The sequence below is a fragment of the Anopheles bellator genome, chromosome 1 (assembly GCF_943735745.2).
Source record: "Anopheles bellator chromosome 1, idAnoBellAS_SP24_06.2, whole genome shotgun sequence".
Taxonomy (NCBI): Eukaryota; Metazoa; Arthropoda; class Insecta; order Diptera; family Culicidae; genus Anopheles; species Anopheles bellator.
Genome location: NC_071285.1, coordinates 25,366,012 through 25,393,638, shown reverse-complemented (window position 1 = coordinate 25,393,638; position 27,627 = coordinate 25,366,012). Strand labels below are relative to the sequence as shown.

The window sequence follows — 27,627 nt, the reverse complement described above, 5'->3', positions numbered from 1 at the left end:
AAACGAAAAAACTCCTCGAAGGTCCACCGCAAGTGTTTGCCCGTGTTTCCGGCGGTGTGCCGCCGGCGGAGGTCCTCACGTCGACGGCGGCGTCGTCATCGTTCCCCCATAATGACATTATCGTGGCCCCCGGTCCACTAGGGCAGCTGGTCCAATCAGAGGGCAAACCGATCGCGGAATCGCCCGGGCCGGCCGACGCTGATCCGCCGGTGCCGGTGACCGAAAAAACCAATCAACTGACCCCCGGGGGAAGCCCGTCCGCGGTGATGAGTGATAACATTGGCAGTATTATTAACAACGGGCCACCGGCAGCATCGGGCAGCAGCATCGAGGCGCAGTGCGAAAGCATTCGATTAACGTCGGAAACGGCACGCAATCAGTGTCTTGCGCAAGGATTGCCGACGGCGCCGGGGGTGCCGCCGTCGACGGTCACGTCGCTACCGGTGCCGGGTGGCGGCCCATCGATTCTGGCCAGCGTGGCCACCGAGGCACGTCAATCGATGCAACACCAACACCTTCCGGCCGGCCCTGGCTCGGCGCAGCAGCTAACGTGCCCGGCACCGATCAACGTACGCAACAACGGCATCGGTAAGTTCCAGCTGATGGTGGCATCATACACGGACACGTGTCGTAACCCTTCGTGCTTTTCGTGGGGTCCCTCCCGAAAAAGAAACAGTAATTCCCGAGCCCTGCATATTGATGTCGCCCTGGACACAGCAGCGACCTGACAGATTCCATTTTCCCAAAAGATTATATTCAAAAAGGGGAAAAAAACGTTTGCCGAACAGATGCTCCGGGCCACGGCCAGGAGCCGGAACCGACCGTTCACTGGAACTCTGACCGATCCGATGATTGCATCGGTGTTCATCATGTTCTCTTATCGAGGAGCTACCAAAACTGAAAGGACTCTCACGTACGGGACGACACACCTGTTTACTCGGGCTATAGACGGCCAGAGAGTGACATAAAACACTGTTCTAATCTCTTAACGAAGTGACTAAACCTCATCTAAAATCTAGCATTCTATTTTGGAACCAAGTTAGGTAGCACTGGATTGTCCTGAATCTAGCGGCTCTCTAGTAACCGGTTTGATACTTGTTGAACGAACATGGGCCTGGGCCATAATCACAACTTAGGCTAAAGGACCTTCGGTAGAAATCTGCCACAATAGGACTTTTACACTCTAGACAAAAACAGATGGGCAATGGCGGTTCTGGACCAAATTTGACATTGACAGTGGGATGATGGTCGATTGAGATGATGTCCCGAACTGGTCGAGAACTATTAATTCACGACAGTCTCTACCAAGCCTAGAAAGGTTTTTCGTTAGAGGATAGTTATGGTAACTTGAACGGGGTTAGTAGCTGTTCTATAAGACAATTTTAAGTTTCGACTCATTTTGTACTGCCCGAAGCCTGACCGACAGATATCGAAAACTCTACCCAAATTACTCCACAAACTCTTGTAGTTCATCCCGTGTAACCACTCTCTTGGAGGTTATCATAACCCACTAAACCTAAAGAAGTCCTCAACTGGGGCTTTTCATACTGTTCTTTCCTCTTTTGAACCAAAGTTCTATTATTCCATAATCAAGCAAGTTTCCCACTTTTCCAACGAAAACAAACACCCAAAACATGACATCGACGTAGTGTCAGAGAAGCTGGTCCCTGAAACCACAGCGGACCAACCCGCGGACCAAGCGGACCGCAACGAAACGGAAGAAGCTACACGATAAGCACTTCTTAAGACACCTCTCTCGGCAAATATGTGTACAAATTAATCCACAATCACGTCGCGCGCACCCCGCTTTTATGTTGGCGGAGGGCCTCACGCCCATGACCCATCGTTGTTCCGCCCACCGCGCAGGGTTCTAATTAAGAAACGATTACAGTCCATCCGACCGACCGACGGAGAGTTCCATCTGCGTACCCGTGTGTGCCTTCATCTTCCAAGTGGCCAACAGCATTGGCAGAAGGATGTGGCGGCGGCGGCGGCGCAGGATAAAAGGTAGCAGCAGCACACACACGAACCAATTAGCCCAGCCCTTCCCGGAGGGCTACCGGGAGAAGGTCCACCGTGTGCAATTGTGGATAGATCGTGGTGGGTTGGCCGGCGGCGGACACACGCAGGCCGACAGATGGACGCGTGTAACAACCGAGCAGTGCTCACGATAAATTGCACACCCGGGCGACTGCGGGCGTGTTGTGTCGTCTGGCGCGAGACGTGGTGTGCCGGTGCCTTAAATACCATCCATCCGTGACGGTTGGAGCCTCCGCCATATCCCTCCGGGCCGTGGAAAAACGGTACTTTTAACGATGATTATGCTCAGATCAATCTTATCGTCCATCGTGCCCGTTCCGCGTGATAGCAACGGCCGCGCGTCACAGAACTCGCCCGAAGACACCGTGGTCGCCGGAGAACGGAGTCAGGGCCTGATCAGGCTGACACCTGAGATTAAGATTTGTTTCGATAGCGGGCCCCAGATCCTCTATCCCATCCCTGCCCACAGGGGACCTATTGCTCTTCTCAAGGATGGAGGCGAACGTTCCGGAGGACGTATCATGTGCGAACCGATGTGATTACCAATCGGATAGCGCTTATCTGGTCGAGTCGAGTCGAGCGTCAGCCGAGAATGGTTGGCACCTTCGCGCTACGTGCGAATTGTAACAATGTAATTAGTCCGTTCCATTGAGACGTCCGTTCTGGCGTCGAAGCGCACGGCGTAAATGATAGCCCCACGGCAGAACAGATTCTTTTACCGTAAATTGCACGTTATCCAATATTCTGTGTGAATTGAATTCTAATCGTCTCGGTTTCACATTATGCTTTCCCTTTTTTTGGTGTGCTTTATCGATTGTTCTTTCTTTTTTCGATTCATCGTGCTCTGATTTGATTTTTGTTTGGGATTCGATTGGTTCCCTTTGTTATTCATGAAATTTAATACTTTTCTAATCTTCTATTTCTCATTTCTGCACTCTTCTTTTTACATTTTGTACTTTCATTATGAATGTTTTACTTTCATCATGGAGTTTACTTGTTAGCTGCTTATTTTAAGTTTGAATTGGATCCATTCCGATGCCGAGCCGTTTCTTTTTCATTCTTGTTAGTTACATTTCGTTGTACCTACTGTGAACTTTCTTTGCCCACTACCTTATGCTTTCGGGCACTGTTCTCGTTTCGTTTCGCGTTCTTTTTTTTCGGTGTGCAAGACTAGGTCCCACTCGCGCAGGGGGCAGGTTATAATATAAAATAACACCGAGCTCCCGATTTAGTCATCAGCGCGGTTCGCAACTTTAAACTTTCGATTTTCGATGCCCTGATGTTGGCCGATTCCATTATGTTTCCCTCCTCGCTTCATCGCGCTTCACCGCCGTGTTTCGTCAATGCAGTACGAAAACCTAATTAGACTTCCTGAAAACCCACGCCCTAGAGGAACATCAGAAAGGCCCGATGAGAAATGCGGAGGGAGCGGCCGGGCAACGCGTTACACCACGACGTGGTATTAGTACACACCTCGCGCCAGTGGCATAACACAGAAATAGAGGGAAAAAAATACAATCCCACCGTGGCAGGCGCAAATCGATCCGATCAATTTTTACGCACACCGCCCTTTCAGCCCCGCTTCAAAATGGGTGGCGCAAAATTATGCACCAACGTGGCGTGTTGGTTGCGTGCGCGTGCGTTTGCACATCCGCAACGAATTCGCGGGCCCCACAAAGCGGCGCGCTTTTGCAACGGATCTACTGACGGGGGCCGACCAACAGAAAAAAAATACTCTGGCATATCAAATTTGCTAAGACCTTCGGGGGATTCGTCTTCCGAGAAGCGAAATGGCCATTTCGGCCCACCGGGTGGAAGCTGAATAATTGAAACTCGGGATAATATCGCCAATCGCACATCGAACGCCACATCTCCACTGAAGTACGCTTCAGCGCCGCCATTATCTTCGCCATCATCATCATCACCATCGTCAGCGGCGTGTTGAGACTTCATCGTTATTATCGCCCAGACTGATGATGGAAGCGATCATCGTCAAGTCTCGTCTCGCACTCGGGCATCATCAGGACCTAATGCTAATACTTGATTCGCTTCCATCCATCACCGGCAGACGGCGGCTGCCCTCGGGGCCGAGGAGCTACATTCCTCGTCCCCGGCCCCAGGTCGTTGACTTCTGCTCCGGGCCAGCAACAACAAAAAAGGCACTCTCGCCACAGCAGCCGACCGGCCCGTCGGAGAGCTTGGGAAAAGTGAAGCCGAAGCATCCGTCCGAAAAGTCCGGACCGGGGCGCATGCTAATGACAAGTTTTCCAATTTCCATTGCCTTTCACTGCGCGGCCACCGGCGAGTCGGTCGGTCGGCGTGTTCATTTTCTTGCCGCCAAACCAAACTTGAACTTGGACTTGGGGCGACCGACCACTTTCCATTTCTCTTCTTTCTTCCACTCACCCCCAAGCACCGATCGATCGGTTCCGGGGCGTGGTGGACGATGGAGACATCGACCAGCTCGCCGGCACGGATGCTGTCCCCGGTCTCGGCCACGTGCTCTGTGGTCCGCGACACCGTTAGCAATCACTTATCGCGCGATGATCACTTCCGGCGCCGTGTGGTGATGCAACTTCCGTCACCAACACCGGAGGTGCCTTCACTTTCGCGCCCTTCGTGTAGCCGGCCCACCGTCACCCGACTTCAGTCCCTTTCAGTGGAGAGGTTACGCCCTTTACCGGTCCTTTTTCGAGGTCCCTACGTTTGGCACGAGCAGCTAACGGTGGGGTGGGTCAATAAGTAGTGAAGCTAAATGCATTAAAATCTTATTTGACGGTTCGCTTTGAAGATTATCTTTTTATGGATCCAATTTCAGACGATTAAGTCTATTTGAAAACAGCACATTTTAAATTCATAAGACGCTTACGAAACCGACCAGGGTGGTTACTAATTGACAAGCAGCACGTGGAACCAATGCGAATATTATCTTTTTTTGTATGTACTTTAGCCTGCAAAAGTCGCACTTTTGCCCGTTTTTGAGATCTGCTAGTTTGCCAGAGATTTATATGAGGGTAGTCAAGGATTAAAAGAGGACTAATATTAGCGAAACTCTTGTATTCTTGCCTATCATGGACAATGTTTTTTAAATACTATATTATGGAAGGTCCAAGATTTTAAATTTCAAATAGAATGGCAGATAATTCGAACTGTTGTTAACTCAAAATGTGATTAGAAATACATTAGAAATACATTTTCTGTTCATTAGTCTTCAAACAAAATCCATACAAGGAAACTTCGGTCCCATCAACAGTTGTTGTGTGGAGAAAGTTTTAAAATGCAGGAACACAGAAGCGACCTTATAGATGAATTAACTGTCATTTATTCTCTGTGATAACTGTTGCTGAGACCTTTGACAATGCGCTTTAGCTATCGATACCAGTGACTCCGAAGAGGAGTTCTATGACGAAGAATTGCTATGGGTTATTGAGTAACTTCAGAACATGCGTCAATTTTGATTTGTTTATGTTTTTAAAAACAATGCAGTTTAGATACGCCAAGTTGAAATACAGTATAATGTGAGTTCAACTAATCCTAGGCTCAAGCAATGGTGGAATATTAAGAATCGCCAATTGTTTTGTCATGTGTTGTGGATAACCTAAAATTGTTTCCACGATGGCAGCTAATAAATAACTCGGATATAGGATTAGTTTGTGCACTTTTCCAGGTGTTTCTTTTACGACATGTATTCCAATAGTTTGTTGTAGTGGTTACAGTTGGTTCTCTTTGCTTTTTGTGTTGGTGGTAAGAAAATCTTTCATATGTTTATTGTTTCCACATTTTGGTATCAATTATTTTTCTCCGATTTCAATTTGTTATAAACATTTGATGGTTTTCTATCGGGTTACGGTGACTCTTTCACGATGCTATCCACATTTTTGTAGTTTTATCCAACTCAAGACAGGCACCTATCTACTCCAAAATTACTTCACTACTCACTGACCCACCTGCTGGACAAGTTGACAAACCACTGCCGGAGCATCGACGGAAAATCTCACTTCCCCTGCACCCACCCACCCACTGTGTGTACTTTTCTGCACCCCCGCTCATGCCACTTCGCTTCGTTTCACGCTCTTCCTTCACCGTCATCTGGTCCACCGTCGTGCACCACCACCACCACCACCACCGCACAGGTTCACTGGCTGGGGGCTTTCGGGTGGTGACCGCCGTGCCGGCGATGGTTCTCGAGGACGACTCGCTGGTCTCGCCGTTCACGCCCGTTCCACCGCCGCCACCACCATCGTTGTCGGCTGCCGCCGCCACCATCAAGGAGAGCAAGAATGGTAAGTCAGTCCGTTGGGTTCGGAGCATTTTCGGTGATGATTACGCCACACCAAGGAAGAGGCGGGTCTCGGTGTCTACACTTGGGCCGCCGCAGGGCCAGTGAAACCTTCCCAAGGTCGTCACCGGCGGCGGCTTCTTACGAAATCCGAAATCGGCGCCCAACCGGTTCCGCCGGTTGGGCGCCCGGCGGCAAGGAATGTTTGCCCCGGAGGTCACTCGGAGGGTCTAGAGCGCCAGGTATTTTTGTACTGGCCAGACGCAGGTTGCGATAGCCGCCGTCTGCCCCCCCCCCCCCCCCCGGTGGGCTACCCCCGTCGGCTCTGCGTCGGCTATTCCGGTTTTTGTTGCACTTTTGCGCCAGTCTCGGCCAGTCAGCTAGAATCCATCAAAACATAAACAACGCGCATAGTGCACTGGCCGCTGCCGCCAATTCGGCCGCCAAGAATGTAGTGCTGGCCGGGTTTGTGCTGAATTTGTAAAACAGAAGCGAACCCACCAGCGAGCCCGAGATCCCCCGTGTGGGGTCCAATCAACTTGTAATGCGATAAGAGTAATTACAGCCTTGCTCTAATATTAATGGCGTGCAGTTAGGGGAGAAGGAAAACCGTGGTCGCCGCGAAAGTAATCTGTTTTTGGCCATTTTTTGCATTTACTCTCTAATGCAAAGAAAAGGTATGGCCCCGGGTGCGCTTAAGACCTCTCCGCGCAAGTTTGCTGTGCGTTTTAATATTTCTAATCCTCCCATGATTTATGAGGCTCTTTATTACATTATTCATTCACTCGCCCACCGATGGGCTGGAGCTGAAATTCTTTGTTCTTTTAATATCGTTGCTCCTTCTTTAGGGCGAATGCTTTAAGCTAGTTTTTGTGAATTATCTTTATTTTACACTGGCATAAATAAGACTAGAGCTATGTTTCGTCAGCACATCATTCTTTTTACATTATTTTTGTATCTTGATAAATGTCGCGCTGTTTGAGGTACGGCTCATCATTATACCAGGTTCCTAAATTATTCTACATCGATACTAGGCTGTTCAATAAGTTCTTTGCCTCGGTAAGAAAAACACATTTTTTATGGTTTAAAATTCACTTTGTTATACAATATAGACTCTCTGAACATCAATGTACTTGATTCTACGAGACTCCAATTTAAGAATTCCATCCCTGAAGTGAAAAACTGTAACCCCTTCAAAATACGCTTCCAAAACTGATATGTCGTCATTATTTGATGAAAAACGCTTTTCACGAACAATTTATTTGGGTCTGAAAGCAGATGAAAGTCGCTAGGGGCCAAATTTGGTGAATTCGGTGGATACTGCAACAATTAGAACTTTAATTCATTGATTTTTGCCATTTTCAAATTGCTCTTGTGATCTGCTACATTGTTCCATTTTTAGCGAATGCGGCACCCATTTTGCAAGCAGCTTTTAGGAACCCAAAACATCAATATTTGGATATGGGTTATATCGCTCAATGAGATGGCTAGGCCTTATCCTAAGTCTCTTTAGGTGATTCGACGATTTTCAAATACGATATTTTTTTTCTGCGATTTCGGATGTTGTGTGTGTTTTTTGTCGTTTTTAACATAGATCGTCTTGAAGGTTTGTATAATAATAATTATAATTGAAGACGAAAAGTCCTTATATACTTTCAACATTCGTTCCTAAATTTCCTTTGCTTTTAATCTTTTCAAAAATAAAAATTCAATCACTGCACGATACTTAATTTTTTCCATTATAAAAATACTGTGACATGTCGATACTAAAAGGCTTGTAAAAGAAAAATTAAGTGACAGATTAAAATGAAATTTCACATTCGTTCATTTGAAGAGTTTATCAATATAAAAAATTAGGCTCGTGGCACGCCCTTTTGTTATTAAAGCAAAGAACTTATTGAACACACTAGTATTTTTATTTCTACTCTCATTTTCGATGTCTAATGTTTCGTTCAAAATTCATTCCTTCACGGTTCATTGTTAAAGTATTCGCTGAATATAATATTTATCAATCTGGAGTCCAATGGCACCATAGTTTCGCCGCAGCTACTCCACTGGAAACCAAAGCTCCTTCGACTCCAGAACTCCCATCCACACCGAGGTTGCCGAGAGGCACGTTTCTAATCATGCTCCTTACTGGCCCTACTGCCCCACACGAGTCAGTCCTTGCCATACTTCGGCCCGTCCCTTCGGATACTTCATTGGCACACGTGATCGCTACCACACGCAGTACATGTCACCTGCCAGATATTACCGTTTTTGCATAATCGGTCGACCGACGGTCCGCAGCCGGTGGTTGGCCATCTTTCGAAATGCAAAACCACAAACCAACCCCACGAGAAAGTTCCGAGCGAGCGAGGTATTATGGTCGCCTCGTGCGGTTATTGGCAAACGCAAAACTCTGTCACTACATTCCGTAGAATATGCTGTGACAGTACCGCCACAAAACATCGATGTCGGCGTGCTGTCCGGGTTGATTGGATGGCCGCTCCAAGTGCAACCACCTCGCTTCATCAGGGCACAATCGCCCAGAAGGAGGGTATTCACACGCTGGTGGCCAAAATTGCGCCTGTCGGTCTCAATTATGAGGAAATGGCACCAGTAATGTGACGCATGCAACAATACGCCCGGGAGCGCTGATTCTATCCTTCCCAACCGTGTAGTGCCGCTTTAGAATCCTGCCCACCGGTGACAGGATTCCGAATGCCTGGCTGATGCGGAGCGACTATTATTAGCACTGGCCGCGCCCGGTTTCATCTAATCCTGTCACATTGTCGTCCAACGAAACAGTGACAGAAGACGTCCGGAATGGACACTAAACAAGGATTGTGCCTCTATTTCGTGCAGTCTGTATCGGACCAAAAATAGCTTCTAAGCCCGGTTCTGCCGTACTTTGTAGGCGCCAACTGTAGGTTGAGTCGGATTACGAATTCGATCACGCTCCCTCGCTACTTATCCGCGACTTCAAGCGCGTAGGACTCGTTGGAGTAATTGATTTTTTTATCGACCTTTTTCTAAACCGCCGCTGGGGGGCACCTACAGCCGCTCTTGGGATTGGGCCAATTAAAGTCAACTCACCGCGCCAGCGGCCATCGGTTTGTTGGTTGTTGACCTTCGGAACTGTTCGTGAAGGCGCCGAACCGATCTTGGGCCATGACAGGTGCGCTTGAAGTCAGTCACTTAAAGCGTCTTAATTACCGCCTAGGATCCCGAACCCCCCTGGGGGTCCATGTCGGGCCAGCGAGTGATTGATTACGTGGGACTGAGGTTTGCTGGCGATTTGCATACGAGGCATTCCACTCACGGGCCCGATTCGGGTCGCACAGCTTCCGGTGCCCACCTGAAGTTTGGCAAACACCCAGCGTCGAGGTTGCCAGCTGCTTGACTGGCCTCGCGCTGAGGCTTGACATTAGCTGGTAACTCCTCAGAGGTACCTTGGCGCAACTAATTTCGCGTCACCTTTTTACCGGGCCATCCGCGAAGTAGGATGCCCCCACCACCAGGACATTCCGCCGTAAGGGTTGTTACCTCCTACATACCGATCGTCACCGATCATCGGCCCCGGCCGAGTAGAAGAATATTCCTTTTCCCTATGCCGCCGCGTTGGCCGGTCGTTGCACAACGCAAACACGAGACAACCGAGCTTGTTATGGCCACCGGAGTGGGAGAGAGGATTTTGTTGAAGACCTCACCGCGGCTGTGTACTTCGGACATGGCGGCAAAGAAGGTGTACGATCGCTGGCATGTATGGTAGTGGCCCAACGTGGGGTGCGATTTACCCGCGAAAGGGCGGACCTGAGAGACGCCCCGGAAATGATCGACCATTTTTTTCCCCCTCATACCCGAGGCCACTCCGAGTGGCACGAAAATGAAAGTAATAACAGCTATTGGTGTGTTACATTGCTTTCGATTTTCCGCCGTCCGACGGCAACCTACGGAGTGTTTCGGTATGTGGGGGAAGTCACGAAGAACTGTCGGGGCGGGAGGTCGTGAAAGAACGACCATACGCGGCCGCGGGAAGGGAGCGGGAAAGAGAACGTCTTGCGGGCAAACACTTTCTCCCCGGAGAATGCTCCGGTGGGCGGCGGAGAAATGATGGAATCCAGCACTGCGACGCACTGATGATGGTGATGATGGCGGCGATGATGATAGTGGTGATGTGCTTATGCAACCGCGCCATAAATCTACGCCGATAGATTGAGATAATTTATGGTTGCCAGCGTTGGGTCGGTCGGTGAGGTGCTGGTGTCGAAAACTCCTGCCCACGACGATGACGACCACCACCGAGCGCTACGAAGTTGGGGAAGGTCCAGGCACTTTTCGGTCCCTGGGGTCCCCGGGACCTACGCAGAAGAAGAAGTTACTTTTTATTTTCTGCTTTCTACAAGGAACCCAAGACTGTGCGCGAAGGAAGATTCCACGCGTGGGCCACAGCAGTAGGTAATTGGTACGGAGCCCAAGTACCCGAGAGACCTCATTCGGAAATTTCGCTAAAGTTACCCTCGATGGAAGCGGATGAAAGAATCCCTTCTTATTTTACTCTCAACGCGGATTCCTTTTATTATCTAACTCGGTCTTCGAGGTGTCATTCTCGTGTTGCAAAGAGATAAACAGAGGAATAAACAGAATTCTCCTAAGAGAGTTAATTCGATAAACAAGCTCTCATTTAAATACGAGACAATGTTAAAATCATCACAAAAACTATGAGAATTGTAAAAATTGTAAATAATCCCTTAAAAAATCAATTAACAAACAAATTATTAAAACAAGTCAAAAAGTTAACAATATTTTTTAAATTTAAAAGAAAATCTTAATATAAACATACAAAAAGAGTGAAAAAGAATACTCTATAATATTCAGTCTTTATAATTCGCAAACCAAATTAGTAAACATTTTAAAAGAACAAAAATTGCTCGAAATGTTGGAAATCAACCGAAAATAACTGCGTAACAAGCAAAGAATTAATAAGAGCAAATAAAAAATCTGTTTGAAAAAAAATCACCCCATTCTAATATGATACAGTTGCAAGGTCGACAAGCTTCAGTAAAGCCCCGGAACCACCGATCAATTAGGCCAAAGAGAGCGGCAAACTGAGCTGCAAATATCTGAAACATTGAAACTAGTTACCGAGAGCAACGAAAAGGAAAAGGCACTGGTAATGATATTGATTAAGACAAAAGGTGGCCCGAAAGCGCCGCGTCAAAACCGAAATGGAATGCAGGCGAAAACTGAAGGGGCAGGCAAATTTATGTCGTGTGCATAAATCATTCCACCACTGGCGAGGTCCACGGGAGGAAAAGACAAAACGGCGTTCGCTCGGGGGGGCCAAAGCACACAGACAGTCCATCGAACGCGAAAGTGAAACGCGTGCTCGCGCCATGTGCCGCGATTCGGAAAAGTGGAAACCGCGAAACGCAGGGCACGGCCCCGGGATTTCCACGGCCGAAAGCTCGGTCCCGCCAGTGACTCGCGCCGATGTTCACTCGAAGCGAATGTGTTGCGGTCGGTCTCTGCATCGGAACGGGCTTCGATGGCGCGCACCGCGCGCAATGTTTCTGGGCCAGAGCCCAGAAACAATGTTCCAGCAGCGCGAAAGAGTGGTGCATTCGGATGCAAGCGGCAGTGGTCGTCCTCGTGGCTTTTGGCTCATCAGCATCAGTGGCAGCCATCGCACCGGCGGCCGCAGCTGCAGTTAAACCAGTTTTCTTTATTTTCTATTCAAACAATCTCCACACTCTGTGTGAGCGAGAGAGAGAGAGAGAGAGATAGAGCGAGAGGAATCAAGCTTTCTAATCACTGACTAATAACTCTAGGCAAAATGGTTCCGACAGACCGGACCGTGCGGCCGACGGGTTGCACAACCCTCTGATCCTCTTTGAAGCTTTGAAGCTCCGGGAAAGTTGGCATGTGCACGTGTCTGGGGAGGGAACTCCAAATTGTAATGCCTTGTCCGGACGGGGTGGTGGTGTTGTGATTAATAATTGGCCGCATCGCGCTGCTGATCAATCTGCATAGCTCGAAATCACCGGCACAATCATTAGGCACACGCCGCCTCACGCACAACGCAGAGAGAGAGAGAGAGAAAGAGAGAGCGATACAATAGGGGTGGTCCACCACCACCGGTGTGTGGCCTTAATTGGAACCTCCGTCCGAAGAAGACGATCGATCGAGTTGGGTTAGGTGCACCCCCCGCCATCATCATCCTTGTCCGTTGGGCTGTGGGCGAATGCACTTGACGATAATTTCACTTTCCACTTCACCACCCCTGGCTTCTGGCTGCCTGTCGGGCTGCCTAGGGCTGGCAACTGCAAGTGGCACTAGAAACTGCACACCGCTATGCACCGATGCACCTCCGATTGTCCGGTTTTTTTTTTGCGGTGCTGCTTGCATTCGTTGCACCTTGCGGGGTGCACCTGCTGCAAGGCCATAGATTGGCTGAGCCGTCGAACCGGCCGAGGCCGATTTCCATATCGGTCCGCCTGGGGCCCCTTTTTGGGGGTGGGGTTTGGGTTGGTGGCGAAGCTGGAATTAACATTCCGTGCAGGGCCAGGGTGCAGGGCAGAAACCCCTACACCAACCGTTAGCCGCGCTGGTCTAAGTCGGCCCTCTCGGAAGGGCTTCCTCGGGCAGTCGCGCCAGTCTCCGCGCCGACGGCTTCGGCTCAACCCACGCGCGGGTCCGGCAGTTCGTGGTCCGGGTTTTTTTTATTAGTTCGTACGTCAAGCCTAGATCGTGGACTCAAGTTCCCGCCCGGTGTAGAGCTTCCCAGGAAGCTCCGTATTGGCAGCTAATCCACGGAACCGTTCAAGTGGGTGAATCCTAATCCTGACCCCTAACCGACCGACCGTTGGTGGCAACGAGCAGAACGAATCCTGTCATGTCCGGTGTAGCGTCGCAACGAGTGCAGCAGGTGTGTGGCTAAAAGGCTTAAAGGGGCTAATGCGACCCCCGCGAGTGTGTGACCTCGAAGGCCTTGACCGGGTGACCAATTAGCTTCGCGTGACCCTGCCCTAGACTCGAGCAGCAGGATGGTCGGTTCCCCGCAATTATCGCCTTAAACATCCGATCCAATTAGTGGCCAAGTTGATGAGACCGTGGCGGTGGCGACAACTTTGCAGCAACCCCAAGAAGAAGAAGAAAATCGCGCGGTGGCGAGTGTGCGTGCCGTGAATGTTGGCGAGCCCGGCCTAGCGCAAGGCAAGATTAATGGTTGGTTGGTTGGTTGGTTGGTCGGGCCGCAATCTAAGTTCGCCGCACGACGGGCCCGTACGTGTCCATGGGCCAGGGCACGTTCCTCGGCGGTCCGGGTGTGATGTTACGTCGCAAAAGAACCAAAAAAGCTGTAATCTCGCGTTTTCCCGAAAAAGAACCAACGCGCCGACACATGATAGGGGTACGGCACCCGAAACTCCGGACGCGGGCAGGATTTGTGCTTCCTTGAGTTACACGCCGCGGGGGGACACCGGGAAAAAAACCGCGAGGTTTTAGACGCGGGCGTGCTCGAGACGACAAGCTCCTGGCCAACGAGTGGATGCAATTGAGCTGCCACCGAAATTGAGCTTTTTACTTCCATCAAACTTCTGGGGAAAAGTGGGGCCCCCTCGAACGGGACTTTCCGCGGAAGGCGCCGTATGTGGGAGAATGTTGTGAAAATATTATGCAACACTTCGCGGTTCGCGAGCTTCACCAGTAAGGCCTCAGTGAGTCATTCGGTCGTTGGTGAGGCTAAGTTAAATGGAGATGTGACAGTTATTCCTTCTGGCGGAACTGAATTTCCTTTTGGTGGGCTCGCTTGTTAGCAAAACACGGCCTCAAAAAATTGAGCAGGATATGGCGATCACAGTTCATTGGGGGTAGAAAGATATCGGAACAACGAACGGGGAATGTATCTTACGGTGTTCAACTCGAACGCAATCCTTTCAAATCGACCCCTATTGATTGGCTCATTTTAAAGTATTTTAATAAATTGGAAGACTTACTGGCGCAGTTGTGTACACTTTGCACCGCATCGCCTTTGATTCTCTGGAGAGATACTTTAACATAACCTGATTTGAACGAGGAAGCGATTGAACAAATCTCTGGCATTCTGCGGTCTGTAAGTGATTGAACTACTAGACAACATTGCCAAACAGCGTGGTTTTGTCTTGCGGTCCTTTCTACTGTCCTCAGGTTGACCAGATCATTTGAATTAATTGAGCTTATTCTGTTTAATTGCTTGAAGTATTCTCAGTTACTCCCAGACTCATCAATGCCAATCAATGTTTCCAATGGTTGGCTTCTTGAGGGTTTGTGGTAGTCTTAAAACTAAATACCTTGAAGCTCGAATACTTGTGTCTTGTGGATCAATGCAATACCGTGTTGTGGAGAGTAACCTCGACCAATAAGATGTTTCCTTCCTATCCTATTTGTGGGTGCTAACAGCGGATTTGTAGTCCAGAGGTTCGCTACAAGTTTATTAATTCGGTTCAGTGTTTAATAAAACGAACGTGGCCTTCATTTTCATAATCCTTGATTATTTAGCTGACTGTGGCCTCACTTTTGCCGAATGTTTTTGCCATATCGTTGCTATTTTCGACCATTAAAACACCATATTTACGACCTTTTGATCGATTCTCGGTTAATCGGTTAGTTTACAACGTTTCAATGTTTGTGCCATCCTAAACACTAACGAAACCTGAGAAGATGCATTTCTAATCGCTAGTTCTGTATTTTTGTATAAAATATTTAAACAAATCATTTTGCTAGTTGGTTTATCAGCGAGCAATCCGAAGGTAATGGATGTGAAACTCAACAATCGTTGAGCAAACAAATTCATTTCAATTTGCTCCGATTAATTTCGCAAAATTGTAAGTGCCCTCACGTGTTGCTTATTTTAATGCCCTTTACACTACTGTTGTATTCTGAAGTGTGTTTTGTGTTAATATTATTATGGATACTCATTATTTTTCAAACATCGTTTGTATTTTACCTGCTTGATCCTCTTCATTCCCGGTCAGATATTGTTTGCCGCTTCAAAGCAGACTTCGAGCGGAATTCTTTTCAAGTTTTTGTATCTTTGCGGACACTTTTTCATGTTTCATACTAGAAGAGAACAAAAAAAAACAATTTTGTGACGCCAGCCTTTTGTGTTGATAAATGAAGCCAACCATAACCGAAGGGCAGGAAAGCATCCATTCCAGTGGGCCGGCCCGGTTCCTCTCACGTCGGCACCGGTCCGCGCATAATGTGTGTTTGGAGCACACAACATTGCACATTCACCACCACCACCACCACCGACCGCGCACACATCAAACGGATCTCCCGGAGTCCTGCGAGAGGTCCGCTGCGCCGCTTCGTTGTAATGCAATTAATTAGCTCAACACACACATTCCCATAAATCCAGCCCGTGGCTCGTGCCCATTATACGCATCGCGCATCGTTACGAGGGCCCGGCCGCCAAAGGCACCAGAAAATGCACGCCCAGCCGCTCGGGGTGCACCAAAAGTGCAACCCCTCTCTAAACCTCATCACGGAAAAGGGGGCCAACATCTCGCGCAGCCAACATTCCGGAAAAACTCATCAATTAGCCGCATCAAAAGAAAGCATCCGGCCATTTAACGCCCCGCAGCGCCCCTACGCAATGGGCACCCGTCCCGTCTAATTGTTGTTCCTTCCGTAATGGCCGTGGACCGTTTTGTGTGCGGCCAGACAATTCTGCTGCCTAATTATCAATGAAACTGCTCCCCGGGATCGGGCTGTTGCCAGGTGTTTATGAGGTGGAAGTGATACACGAGCGCGTCACCGCCACCATCAGCGGCTCACGGTTGGGGCCATGCGAAAACAATCGACCAAATCGGAGCCACCGGAACCCCGGACATCGGACGGTCTCTAACGGTCGACCCACGTAATGGTTGACAAGTGGTGATGACGGGGCTCCGTGCCGGGCTGTGATCGCACATCGGTTCCGGACCATTTACGCCGCGTTGTCCGGTTGCGTCCAGATCAGCAGCCGGCCACGTCACCAAGCCACGCCATGCGGTCAATGGTCAATAAATTTCCAGTTCCAGGGTGTCCACGTGAGAACAAGCGCCAAAGCCCGCGCTTAGCCACCAGACTACACCGGGTCCATTCGTGGGCTCTATCGATGGCTTTATTTTTTGTTTTCGTCCCGGAAAACATAGGTCCATACCGGACTCCAGAACTTCCACGCACCTTCCGCGAAGAATTGATGAGTGGCGCGCGCAAACACGCTGGCAAAAACTTCCGGACCAAGTCTTCGTCGGTGTCCCCGCCGGGGCGTATGTGGCCTAGATACCCTTAGGAGGTGTGGGTGGGGGTGTAACAGCTTGCAGCCAGCCTCGGGTTCCAGAAGTTCGGAAAGTTCCAGAATGCCGTCGCACGAATGAAGCGTTAAATTTCCGACTCGTTCGGTCCGCCCGTGATGGGCGTGAAAATTTGTGCGCCACTTTTCAACTTCCGATCCGCGCGCGGTCTTCGGACCGGACTTCCACCGGACAAGCTGGTCCACGCCGGGCCACCCATTCCCTTCTCCCGGGCCTTCTGGCTCCCCCACGAGTTTGGTCTATTTTGTGTACCCACGCGTCCGGCCAGCCCAAGGTCCAGCGGTCCGCACATTCTTTCGTCAGCAGTTTCCGGGCGTTTTCCGTTTCGCTCCACTGACCGCCGTGATCCGCCGGTGCGCGCCATGTTATTTCAATTTTCGAAGCGATTTTCACGTTAGAGCGCGACGGGGTTATGGTTCTTTCTGCCCGCGTGCGTGCCACTAACAACGCCTAGGCGATTCGACGCGCACTACGTGTGGTCACCAAAGCGGCACACCGAGGACTACCTTGCCGGGTGGCTTTTTTGCCTTTCGGCTCTCTGAAGCTGAAGGCTTATGCTTTTGCGCCTACGTTTGAACAGCACACTCCCGAGAGCCACCGACCCCCATATGCTGGCCAACTTCGGCGGCCAAAAACCGCAAAAGGGTGTGAGTTAAGGCCGAGAAGGCCTTAATGTTGTCTCCAAACACCGAGACGGTGTGCGAAGTGAAATGGTTCACGTTTTATATTCTCTTCGGGGGGGCGCCGCGACCATTGAAAGTTTAATCCGATGAACTCCGGAGCTTAACTGAAAATCCAATCAACAATTTCGGTGACCCAAAGGCACAACCCGAACGTAAATAAAAGCCATCTTCTGGTATCTACACACCGAAAGGCTAAACAGTGATCTGACAACCGACGGTTGGGGCCACAGGGGCGTGACGAGCGCAAACCCCCTGACGCAGATGTCCCGCCGATACATCTCATCAAATGAGTCGTTATTATGATTTGATGAATTAATATTTCTCATTAATTATTTGAGTGGGGTATGGCGCAGGAACAGGTAGTGCCAGATAATGCGCCAGTCACGATCAAGGTCGAGCTCAAGATCACACTGAGGCTGAACTCATTAACTTATTACGGACTTCTAAAACGCAACGCAAGAGCACGGATAAAATAGGCAGACATTCGAATGTGGCCTCTAAGAACCGAAGCTCTCCAATATGAGGTTGCCGAATTAAAGTTATTTTTAATAAGGTGCTCTAAAAGTCGATCGTGTTTGATCGTGTCACATGAGAAATGACGCTAACAAACAAGAAGTAATCGAAAGTGATTTTGTGTAATAATCAATATTTGTCTGTAGGTCTGATCATTATAAAAAAGGAGGCCAAATATTGGGGAATTTTTTATTCACAGTCTTTCACTACTTGAACATTTCCACAAGTTAAGAGCATTTTTCATCGAAATGTATGGCTCTGATAGAGTGGCCGTAGGTAGGTCCCTGAGATGAGCTATGTTTTAATTACCAATCCTGTCACGGTTTGGGATCACTTTAAAAATGATGAAACCACAAAATCGCTCGACATTTGGGGATGCGTGACGAATTAGGCGGATACAAACGCCAAAAAAAGGCCAAACAAACAACCCCAAAAATGATTTAATGGGACTGATTTTGGAAGGCTGTGGTTAAAAACCCTCAGTGTTAATTTTAAACAACAAAGAAGCTTATCTGGCCATCATTCTTGGGAGTCTTAATTATTTACTTCAGAAAAATTACACAGAATTTAAGTAATTACCGTATTTTTCCGTGTATAACGCGCACCTTTTCCCCAATTTTTTGAGCTCTAAAATCTGGGTGCGCGTTATACAAGGGGAGTAAAAATTTTGTCTTCTCTAAACTTACGAATGTGCCCTTTTAGGTACATATTTTATGGTATTATTCAATAAATTATGAAATGAAACATTTGTTAGGAATATAATTATCCATACAATATCGTTTTTAACTCATGGCAGGGAGTCAAAACAGAAGTTGTTGTGAAATCATTTAAAAAATGTGACATTATTACGAAATATAAAATAGTAGTATGTCTTTTGCAATGTATACGCATTCTATCTTTAGTCTACTTTAGAATATTTAGAATAATACGAGGTACGTTCAAAAAGTTCTGACAATTTTGTATTTACTCGGGTTACAAATGTTCGATTTTCAAATTTATTTTTTTCGGTGTTAGGTTGCTATTTATGTCACTCACTTATGGTGAAACTTTCGGCCATTTTGAGTAATTAGTAAATTTTAACAGCTGTTTTACTGTCTTGGCCCATCGGCGATTTTTGTTTATTCCGAAAAAATGATGACAAAGAATTTCTATCAAATTTTGTGTAAAAAACGAAGTAAAAGCTCGGACGAAATTTAAATGTTGACTGTAGCTTATGATGATGCTATTAAGACCAAAAGCAGCGCTTATCAATGGGGTTCAAACTTTTTTCAGAGGGCCTAGAAGATGTGGACCTCGAAAAGCCATGTTTGGTCGAATGTAAACAGTTTAGCTAACAGTTTTCTTCGATTGCAGGGTCGTGGTGCATCATGAGTTTTTACCAAAGGATAGAACAGGAATTGGCTGTCGTGCTCCTGCTAACACATCGTGGTTTCTGCTCGAATTTTTGACCAAAACAACACACTGTAGCAACCTACCGCCACCAAAAATCGAAAATCGGATATACGTAGCCCGCGTAAATACAAAATTGTCAGAACTTTTTGAACGCCCCTCGTACATCATTATCATTGGCTATTTGTTGGATATCTGAAATATGTATGATAAAAAACTTTTTTTTAATTTTTTTCTCCTAAAATATGGGTGCGCGTTACACACGGGTGCGCATTATACACGGAAAAATACGGTACATTGTGTAGAACAGAACAATTTCGCTTAGTACACACAGATACGAGGAGCTAAATTATTATGTTGATAAATTATGTTTTATGTTGATTTTATATCCAGGTTTTCCTAGAATGATATCTTGCGAATCATCATATTTCGTTATCGCTGAACGGTACATGTAACAAATGGCTGACAAACGCCTCTCAATTACAGGTTGCACTTAATAAGGGGATACTAATTGTAAGACAATAGTATTAAAATTGAAGACAGACCTCTTTAGTGTGCACAGTACAAATGGACAAATTCCTAAACGAACGCGTTAATGAACCGATCTTCGGTCAGACCGTCAATTGGTATTATTTATTTATTGGGCATCGGCCATTGGGCAGGTTCCGTCAAATTCTAACACCATTCGTTTATGGGCCTTAACAATCCACCCATAAACCGTGCTCCAAGTAGAGCACTCTGGTGTTAGATTGGAACCGGACGTTGGTTGTCCGGTCACTTTACTTTCACCATTCTTGGCAGGTTTCTTCCGCAAAGCAGCGTGCTTAGTGGGAAAAAAGACTCGACAGATTTATGACCCCCGGGCAATAATAGCCCCCCCGATTAACCAGATTGTAACTGTGGCGTTCTGCTGCGGGCCGCTCCTGACAATATCTTCCCGATAAATCCTCATCCGGCTTTCGGGCTTGTAACAATCACCTGGGTCAACATTGAGGCCCCGTTTTGTAACCTTCGCACGCATAATTTATAATCGGCCGCGCATCTCCCGCGAAGGCGTTCGTGTTTACATTTCCGCGCCCGTAATCTATTGATCCAAAAGGATGACCATTGCTTGCGGCACTCGCGTGATGTGAGGGAGAGAATAATTCGAGGTACCGTTTAGAAAACCATTACCCACACGCAAAGTAGCTCGGAGAAGGATTATCCGGATCGGGGCCATCGAAGAAGAGGCCCTCATCGCCTCGGCTAATTATGCTACGCGAATCCCATCCATCGCCGACAATGTTGACGCGGCCCTGCTAGCAACTCCGGAACGGGAAATGGTGGTAACAAATCCGGTCCGGTCACATTTCCAACCCGATCCGACCTAAATCATAATTAAACCCAACATCTCCAATAAAATCAATCGCCTAATTGCGCCCGGCCGCGCACGTCCCATAAGGCTCCGTCCGGGGACCGGGAGGCTCTCCACAGTACGGACCAGGTCGGCGACAGGTCGGTCGCTTCAGTCGTTCGATCGACCCGGGGGCCGGTTTGTTGCCGAGCCGAGCCTGACGCGTCGCTGGTCAGCAAGAAATAATTATTCTATTCTTGGTAATCAGCCCAAACCGGTCCCCGATATCGATCACGTTACAGTGTCGGCCAAGGGCCGGAGCCCATCGCCGGTGTCGCTCCCGTGACTTCCGTGTGGGCTCGCTCGTGAGATCGTTAGCAGATTTTTACGTTTTACGTTGTAACTTTATCGGGGCCCCCGGCCGGCCGGGGAGCGTGTCCTCGTCGGCGATACTATTTTGACAGGATCATTAACCTTCGCTACACCGTTACGCGGCTGGAGTGGCGGGGGTTTCCCTGGTCCCTGGTAGCGCGACACCGGAATTTGTCATCCGATCTGGCCGTTGGCCGATCGACCACATTCCCGTGGCTCTCCTAGCCCCGTTGAGCCCCGCACGGGAGAATGATTTATTGTAACGCACCCCCCGCCCGGCCAGCCAGCCAGGTCCAGGTTTCTGGATCGAGATGTGGACTCCCTTATAGGGGAGTAGGTCTGGGTCTGGTCTCTGGGACAGCCTGGATTGGAGCGACTCTAACGGGGCTCACTCCCGCGGAAGACCTCGTTTAGGGACAACTTTCAATCTGGACTTTCTGGCGTGTCGCGAGAAGTCCAGTATTGTACGCGTACGCGATGTGGATCGCAGCGAGAGGCTCTGGGACCATCTGTGGCCGTGGCAGATCTTCCTCCACCGTACGTGTGTTTGGCCCCATTACTCGGATAACTGACTTCCAAATCGCCGGCCTGTCTCCAGTTCCAGTTAATCGACCGTCTGCTCTCCGAGTCAGCGTCGCTGCACTCGACTGCATTCGGCTGGAAGAGCCAGAACCGATTTTTCCACCCGTCCGAACGCATTAGGAACTCGACACCACGGCGATGTACGGTCCTGTGCAGCATCTTCGCGAATCCCCCTTTCTCGAACTCTTCACGCCCCGGCCGGGTTGGATGTTCCCCAAAAGATGCGCCATGAGTTGGGCCCCCCCGCCCAACACTCTGTCTACGGTTCCGAGAGTGCCGGGTTTCGAATATCACATCTCGTGTGTGCAGCTTGCCAAATGGCGCCTGCATCGCTGCTCTCGGGGGGCACGCCAATAATCATCTTCCCGATCATTAAATGCATCATTCGCCTTTCTTGGCTCGGCTCAAGGTTGCCGCCAGCGCCGACCACCGGGACTTGGACAGGTTGCGGGACCTCCCGGTCCCGGCCCAATGTCGATTGCCATATGATGCTTACGGGTTCGTTCGTTACTCCGCCGGCACCTCTGCTATTGTTCCTGGTCCTCGACCCAAGTTGTCTTTGTCCGTCGTCGCCTTCGTCGTTGCGTCTTCGCCACAAACAAAAGTATCCTTCGAGAGGCGCATCTCTCGGCTGCCCAGAGTAACGTCCGGGTCTCCGTGGAGCTGTTGCGGTTTTATTACTGCCCGCCTCGCAGGACCGGTACGGAACGGAATACTGCAGGGCTTTAAATCACAAAATAACCTAGGAACAAAGAGATCGGATGAGACAGAGAGAGAGAGAGAAGAAAGAACAAATCGACGGCGAGTTATTGTACAGCGGACACAGCGCCGCGCGGATAAGGAAGTGCTTCGCATCGCTTCTTTTTCGGCCGATTCCTTCCTCGATTTCCACTCTCGCGGAGAGGTTCTGCTGCGTTGGACCTTCTTCGAGGGGCTCGCGGCAGCGCGTCTCACGGTGTTGTAAAATTTGAACAATTCCGGTGCATTGTCTGGCCGGGCAAGAGTCCGCGTGCCCGGGCGGGCAATGATTTATGCCGCGGTTTCATGCAAATCGGCGAAACAAATCGGGGGCCATTATATCGCACGGGTTGGCCAATGGGGGCGGCAACGGGGACCGGGGGGCGTCCGCAGTGCGCCGGGCCGTGTGTCGAATAATGTGCCTATCTGGCAAAGGGAGTGTGTTTCAATGTATTCCGCTCCGATAGCCGATAAGTGAACGGCCAATAAATACGGGGTTTGACCGTCAATTAGACCACGGAGAGGGTTTTAGTGCACCTCGGGCACCGTTTCTGTCGGTTTGCTTTGCGGGATTATTTTGTAGAAATTTTAATACTATTTGCTGAATTTGTTTGAATTTGTTAAATTTCAATTGTTTTTATTTGTTTTGTTTAAAATTCATTTTTTTCTTAGAATTTCAGTTATTACAAAAACAGGACGTAAGTCTTGACAAAAATTACGGTCCTCGACTGAGTCACTCCCTTCCCGCCATTAGTTGGCCATTAATCGTGACCAGCATCGCCATTCTTGTGCGACGTTTATGTTCAAAAATTGATCATCATTCCCACTAACCGTCCACTTCTTCTGCTCTTCCCTTCGCAGTATTCACATGGGGCCGCAAGATGGGCAAAAAGTTCGATCTCCTTCGCCGTGGCAGCGACGCACACAAGCTGGCCGTCCCCGGTAGCGTGGCACTGATCGCGGTAGCCCCACCGGTAGTCCCGCCATCTGCATCGTCCCCATCATCATCACCATCCTCGTCGTCATCGTCGTCCTCGGGGTACTCGAGCAACTTCGAGCCCAACTCGATCGTGGCCGAAAGCGTGAAGAAGACGAAGCCCACGCCACCATTAAAAGTGCAGCATCAAAGCCAAAACCAGCAGCAGCAGCAGCAGCGGACAGCGAACGGCGATCGGTGCTCCAGTCATGATCCTCTCGTGAAGCTCAACTCGGAGCGCTCGTCGGGCACGTTCCGGAACTTCTTCTACCGCATGGGATCCACCGGAATGCTCAATCACAAGTCGAGCCACTACCAGAAGCAGCAGTTCATACAGCAACCGCAACAGCAGCAACATCAACAACGTCAGCCGCCGCATCAACTGGCGATGGCGGCGATGTCACAGTCGGGTGATCTGACCCGAGTGGACAACCACCACCAACAGCAGCAGCAGCAGCAGCTCCTGTACCGTAGCAGTTCCACCAGCCAGCTCAACACCTCGTCCTACGTCAAGTGTGACGACCCCACGGACGGTATCAATCTCGCCAACGGCGGTCACTCAAAGACGGCGGCCAGCTGCTCCTCTCAGCTGCACCTCAGTGGACTAACCGACCCAGTCACCACGGCCAATGGCCAACCGAGCGCTTCCGGTGTGGCGACAGCGCCCAACGCATCCGCCACGAAGTCGTCCAGTTGTGATGACATCGCGCGCGTTGGCCAATCAACATCCTCCACGAACCAGCAGCAGCAACAGCTCGCTGACACCGGCTCCAAGAAGAACCACTTCCCGTACGCGTTCCTCCGCTCGAAGCTATCGGTGCTGCCGGAGGAGAACGGTGGCTCGGTCATCAACTACAGCCGCATCAAGGAGAACCTGCTGCGGGCCGGGAACCGCGGTTCGATCGTGAGCCTGCGCTCCGATCTGGACAGTGTGTCGATCACCGACTCGCAGCTCAACATCTCAACCCTGGACAGTTCGCCCGACTGCGACGGCCAGCGCTCGATCGTGAGCGGCGAGACCAACCTGGGCGGGCCGATGTCACGGAACAACTCGATCAAAACGCTCACCGACACGGAGCACGGGTTCGTGCTGAACTACCAGCGGCTGAGCAGCTGTTTGAGCAGCAACGAGTCCGGGTACGATAGCGATGGGCGCCACGCCGAGGATAAGATCGATGACCAGAGCATCAATCTGTCGCTGGTCAGCAGCGTCAGTGGGTCGGCCACCGGGGTAGGGGTGGTAGGTCCCGGCTGTAGTGACTCGTACGCGGACGCTATCCGCACGAAGGACGCATCGTACGTGTTTGGCAGCCGGCGGCGGCTTTCGTCTTCGTCGTCGTCGATCGGTGGCAGCTTCGATTGTGGCACGGTACGGCGCCGGTTCCGGCAGATCAAGCTGGTGAAGCAGCAGGCGGATGATACGATCGGGATCGAGCTGACACCGCAAACGATCGGCCTGGACGAGGGCGAGTGCGAGACGCGCTATCTGGTCACCGAGATCGACCCGGAAGGCATTGCGTACAAGTAAGTACCGCTCCATCTGGTCCATAAGACACTCCGAAAAGTCCTAGTCCTAGTCCAGTCTCCGAAATATCATTTTTAACTCCCAGTATGTGCTCCTGTTACATTTGCGAATGAACTGTCAAAAAGGTTGTTTGGTGTGATTTGCTTCCATTGCAAATCAATTGAAATCATCGATCATCGATCGAATGATTGCTTATTATCAATACTGTCTCCATAATGGGCATGTACCGCGAATGGGCACGTTAGTCACGCGTTTATGAATAACTTTGAATAATGGATGCGGTGAAGTATCCCATCGTTTTGATTCAATATTCGAAACAAATCGAAAATGCCCGCTAATCAACCCGAAAGCGGTAGACCCCCCCCGAAAAGGGCACACAACTTTTGTTTTCTTTCCACAAATCAACGCAAGAATGCAACGAAACAGAAGCCGGTTCGGAAGCGAACCGCCTCCGGGCACCGGCTACCTCCGAACCGCGAACCAACATTCCATAAATTCGTGCGGCAAAAATGGCGCAACCGGGCGGGCACCACCGCCGCGCTGTGTTTGACTTCCTCACTCGCAACGGAGCGCAAATGGCGAATATTGACGTGAGCGGCGCGTGAGGCTCATATTAAAATCGCATTATGCAAAGCGCGCGCCGCCACTCGTCATTATATCACTTTCGGTGCGCTTACCGACAATTTGACGGTAACGCCGAGCCGATGCTTCCCCGAGCTCATCACTCTCTCTCTCTCTCTCTCTCTTTCTCTCTCTCGCTCAGGGACGGCCGATTGCGTGTCGGCGACGAGATTGTGAACGTAAACGGGCACCATTTACGTGGCCTGCAGTCTCCCAGCACGGTCCAGCGGATCCTCTCGACATTTGTCAACAATGTCGTAGACCTTGTCATTGCACATGACGAGTTAACTACGTTCAGCTCTGACGCCAACCGAAAGATCAAGATGGACGCCCGGCCCGGCCCGGCCGGCGGTGGTCCTGCGGTGGTCAGTTCCGGTGCGATATCGATCACCTCCACCTGCTCGACGGCGTCTTCGTCGCCCATCGCTAGCACCTCTACCAGCACCGGTAGCACCGACCCGTCGTCGCCGTCGTCGCCCTCTTCGTCCTCTTCCGGCTCACCGAGAACGGGGTCCGGCGGGTGCCCCGGTAAACCGTTCCCACTGACCCCGATCTACGCCCCGTCCGACTACGTGCCGGTGTACGCGAACCGCATCTCGATCTCGAACACGATCTGCGACGACGAAAAGTGGCAGATGATCAGCAAGCAGCGCCTGGAAGCGCTGGCCAAGAACGGCTACTCGCGGATCCTCGGTTCCCAGCGGCTCATCAAGGATAGCGACGAGGAGGAACCGCTGCCGGCCACGGGTAAAACGCTCGATCCGAACGAAACCGGCCTCTACTCGCTGTACCGGCCGATTTCGCACGGCAACATCCACCAATCGATACGGCACCTTACGAACGGGGACGCCGCCGGTGGACGGGCATCGATTGCGGAGGCACCTCCGGCCGTGATGCAGGTGCAGGTGATCTCCGACACGATCCGGCGCCACGTGCCGATGCGCCAGAAGGCGACACTGAAGAGCGAGGAAGACCTACACCGGTCAGTGCACCGGATTCGGCTTGCCTCGGACAGTATGGGCTCACAGGACGGGCTCGGTGGGATCGGTGGCTCGGAAGGCAATCCGTTGCAACGGTCCAAAACGGAGAACAACATCAGTGGCACCGGGGCGGACGAGATGGTGGACGGCTCCGGCGGGCTAGACGGCACCAAGTTCGAGTCCGGCGTGCGGATACTGATCAACGAGGAAGGATCGTCCTACATCGAAGGTATGGCGGCTCATTGTTCGTCTCAGGCGCAATAGGAACCTGCTGGATTGTGAATAACGCGTCAATCGTTTGTCTTGCCATAACAGGAATTCACAAGTGCATCTACCTGACGGTCACCTTCTACAAAGGAAGCGGCATGAAGTCGCTCGGCTTCAGCATCGTCGGTGGCCGGGATTCGCCGCGTGGCAACATGGGCATCTACGTGAAGACCGTTTTCCCGAGCGGCCAGGCCGCGCTCGATGGGACACTGAAGGCCGGTAGGTGACCCTTTCCGAGAGCCAACGCACGCTTCCCGCTTCACACGCCACCATTCTCTGTCCACTTGCAGGAGACGAAATACAGTCCATCAACGAGGACGCAGTGCAGGGTATGAGCCACGCCGAGACGATTGCACTGTTCAAGAACGTTAAGGAAGGTCCGGTTGTGCTCAAGCTGGCCAGAAGACGGTAAGCGTTCGCCAACGCGCCTCGCGGAAGAATGCGGCAGCTAACCCGTCTCGTTTTTATTTGCAGCTATCATCGCGCCAAATCCGTGGACAATCTGCCGAACTGAGATGCAGTGCCGCGCGACGAACGATTTCAGCGATTTCCATCCTACACCGAGACCGAATTATTTATTATTCTTCCCACGCGCGCGCAGCGCTCGGACGCGAGCGACACACTTCCATTCTAGTCACCTGTTCCGCTTGTTTGTCTTGATTTTTATTTTTGCAATCGTAGTTTTGCCTCATCATGTTTTCATGTTCGCCTTACGACACACTACTTTTAGATTTCAAAGCGTTTCGCGCACCATCTTAGATATCTGCCGCACGATCCGGGCCGAATGATCGTCGAATGAATTTAAACACAAATGACCGCGTTGTTGCGATAAAATGGGATGTCACGTTCACAGCCCCCTTGTACATAAACGCGCGCCGGCGATCTATGATCCCACGATCGTCGCGCGAGAAGCAAAATGAAATCGGATCAGTTTTCTGGGGTAACAGCGCAACATGCCCCCTAGGGATAAGTGGATACACTGTACAAAGCGTAAATGTAAATTTTGA

At 50.2% G+C, this 27,627-nt stretch overlaps 1 protein-coding gene across 1 annotated transcript; it reads left to right on the top strand.

The window, feature by feature from the left end:
- The first annotated feature begins 266 nt into the window (after positions 1 to 266).
- LOC131215295 (AF4/FMR2 family member lilli) lies at positions 267 to 27,397 on the top strand. Its single transcript, XM_058209683.1, has 6 exons — positions 267 to 588; positions 23,113 to 24,751; positions 25,516 to 26,582; positions 26,669 to 26,839; positions 26,911 to 27,028; positions 27,095 to 27,397. Exons 1-6 carry the CDS (start codon positions 267 to 269, stop codon positions 27,132 to 27,134), a joined length of 3,357 nt encoding a protein of 1,118 aa, XP_058065666.1. The 3' UTR covers positions 27,135 to 27,397.
- The last annotated feature ends 230 nt before the right edge of the window (positions 27,398 to 27,627 follow it).

Excerpts from the sequence above, each read along its gene's own strand:
- LOC131215295 (XM_058209683.1), top strand. The coding sequence starts at position 267 with ATGAGTGATAACATTGGCAGTATTATTAACAACGGGCCACCGGCAGCA. Across the intron at positions 24,752-25,515 it reads CCGGAAGGCATTGCGTACAA|GGACGGCCGATTGCGTGTCG; the intron begins GTAAGTACCGCT and ends TCTCTCGCTCAG. Across the intron at positions 26,840-26,910 it reads CGATGGGACACTGAAGGCCG|GAGACGAAATACAGTCCATC; the intron begins GTAGGTGACCCT and ends GTCCACTTGCAG.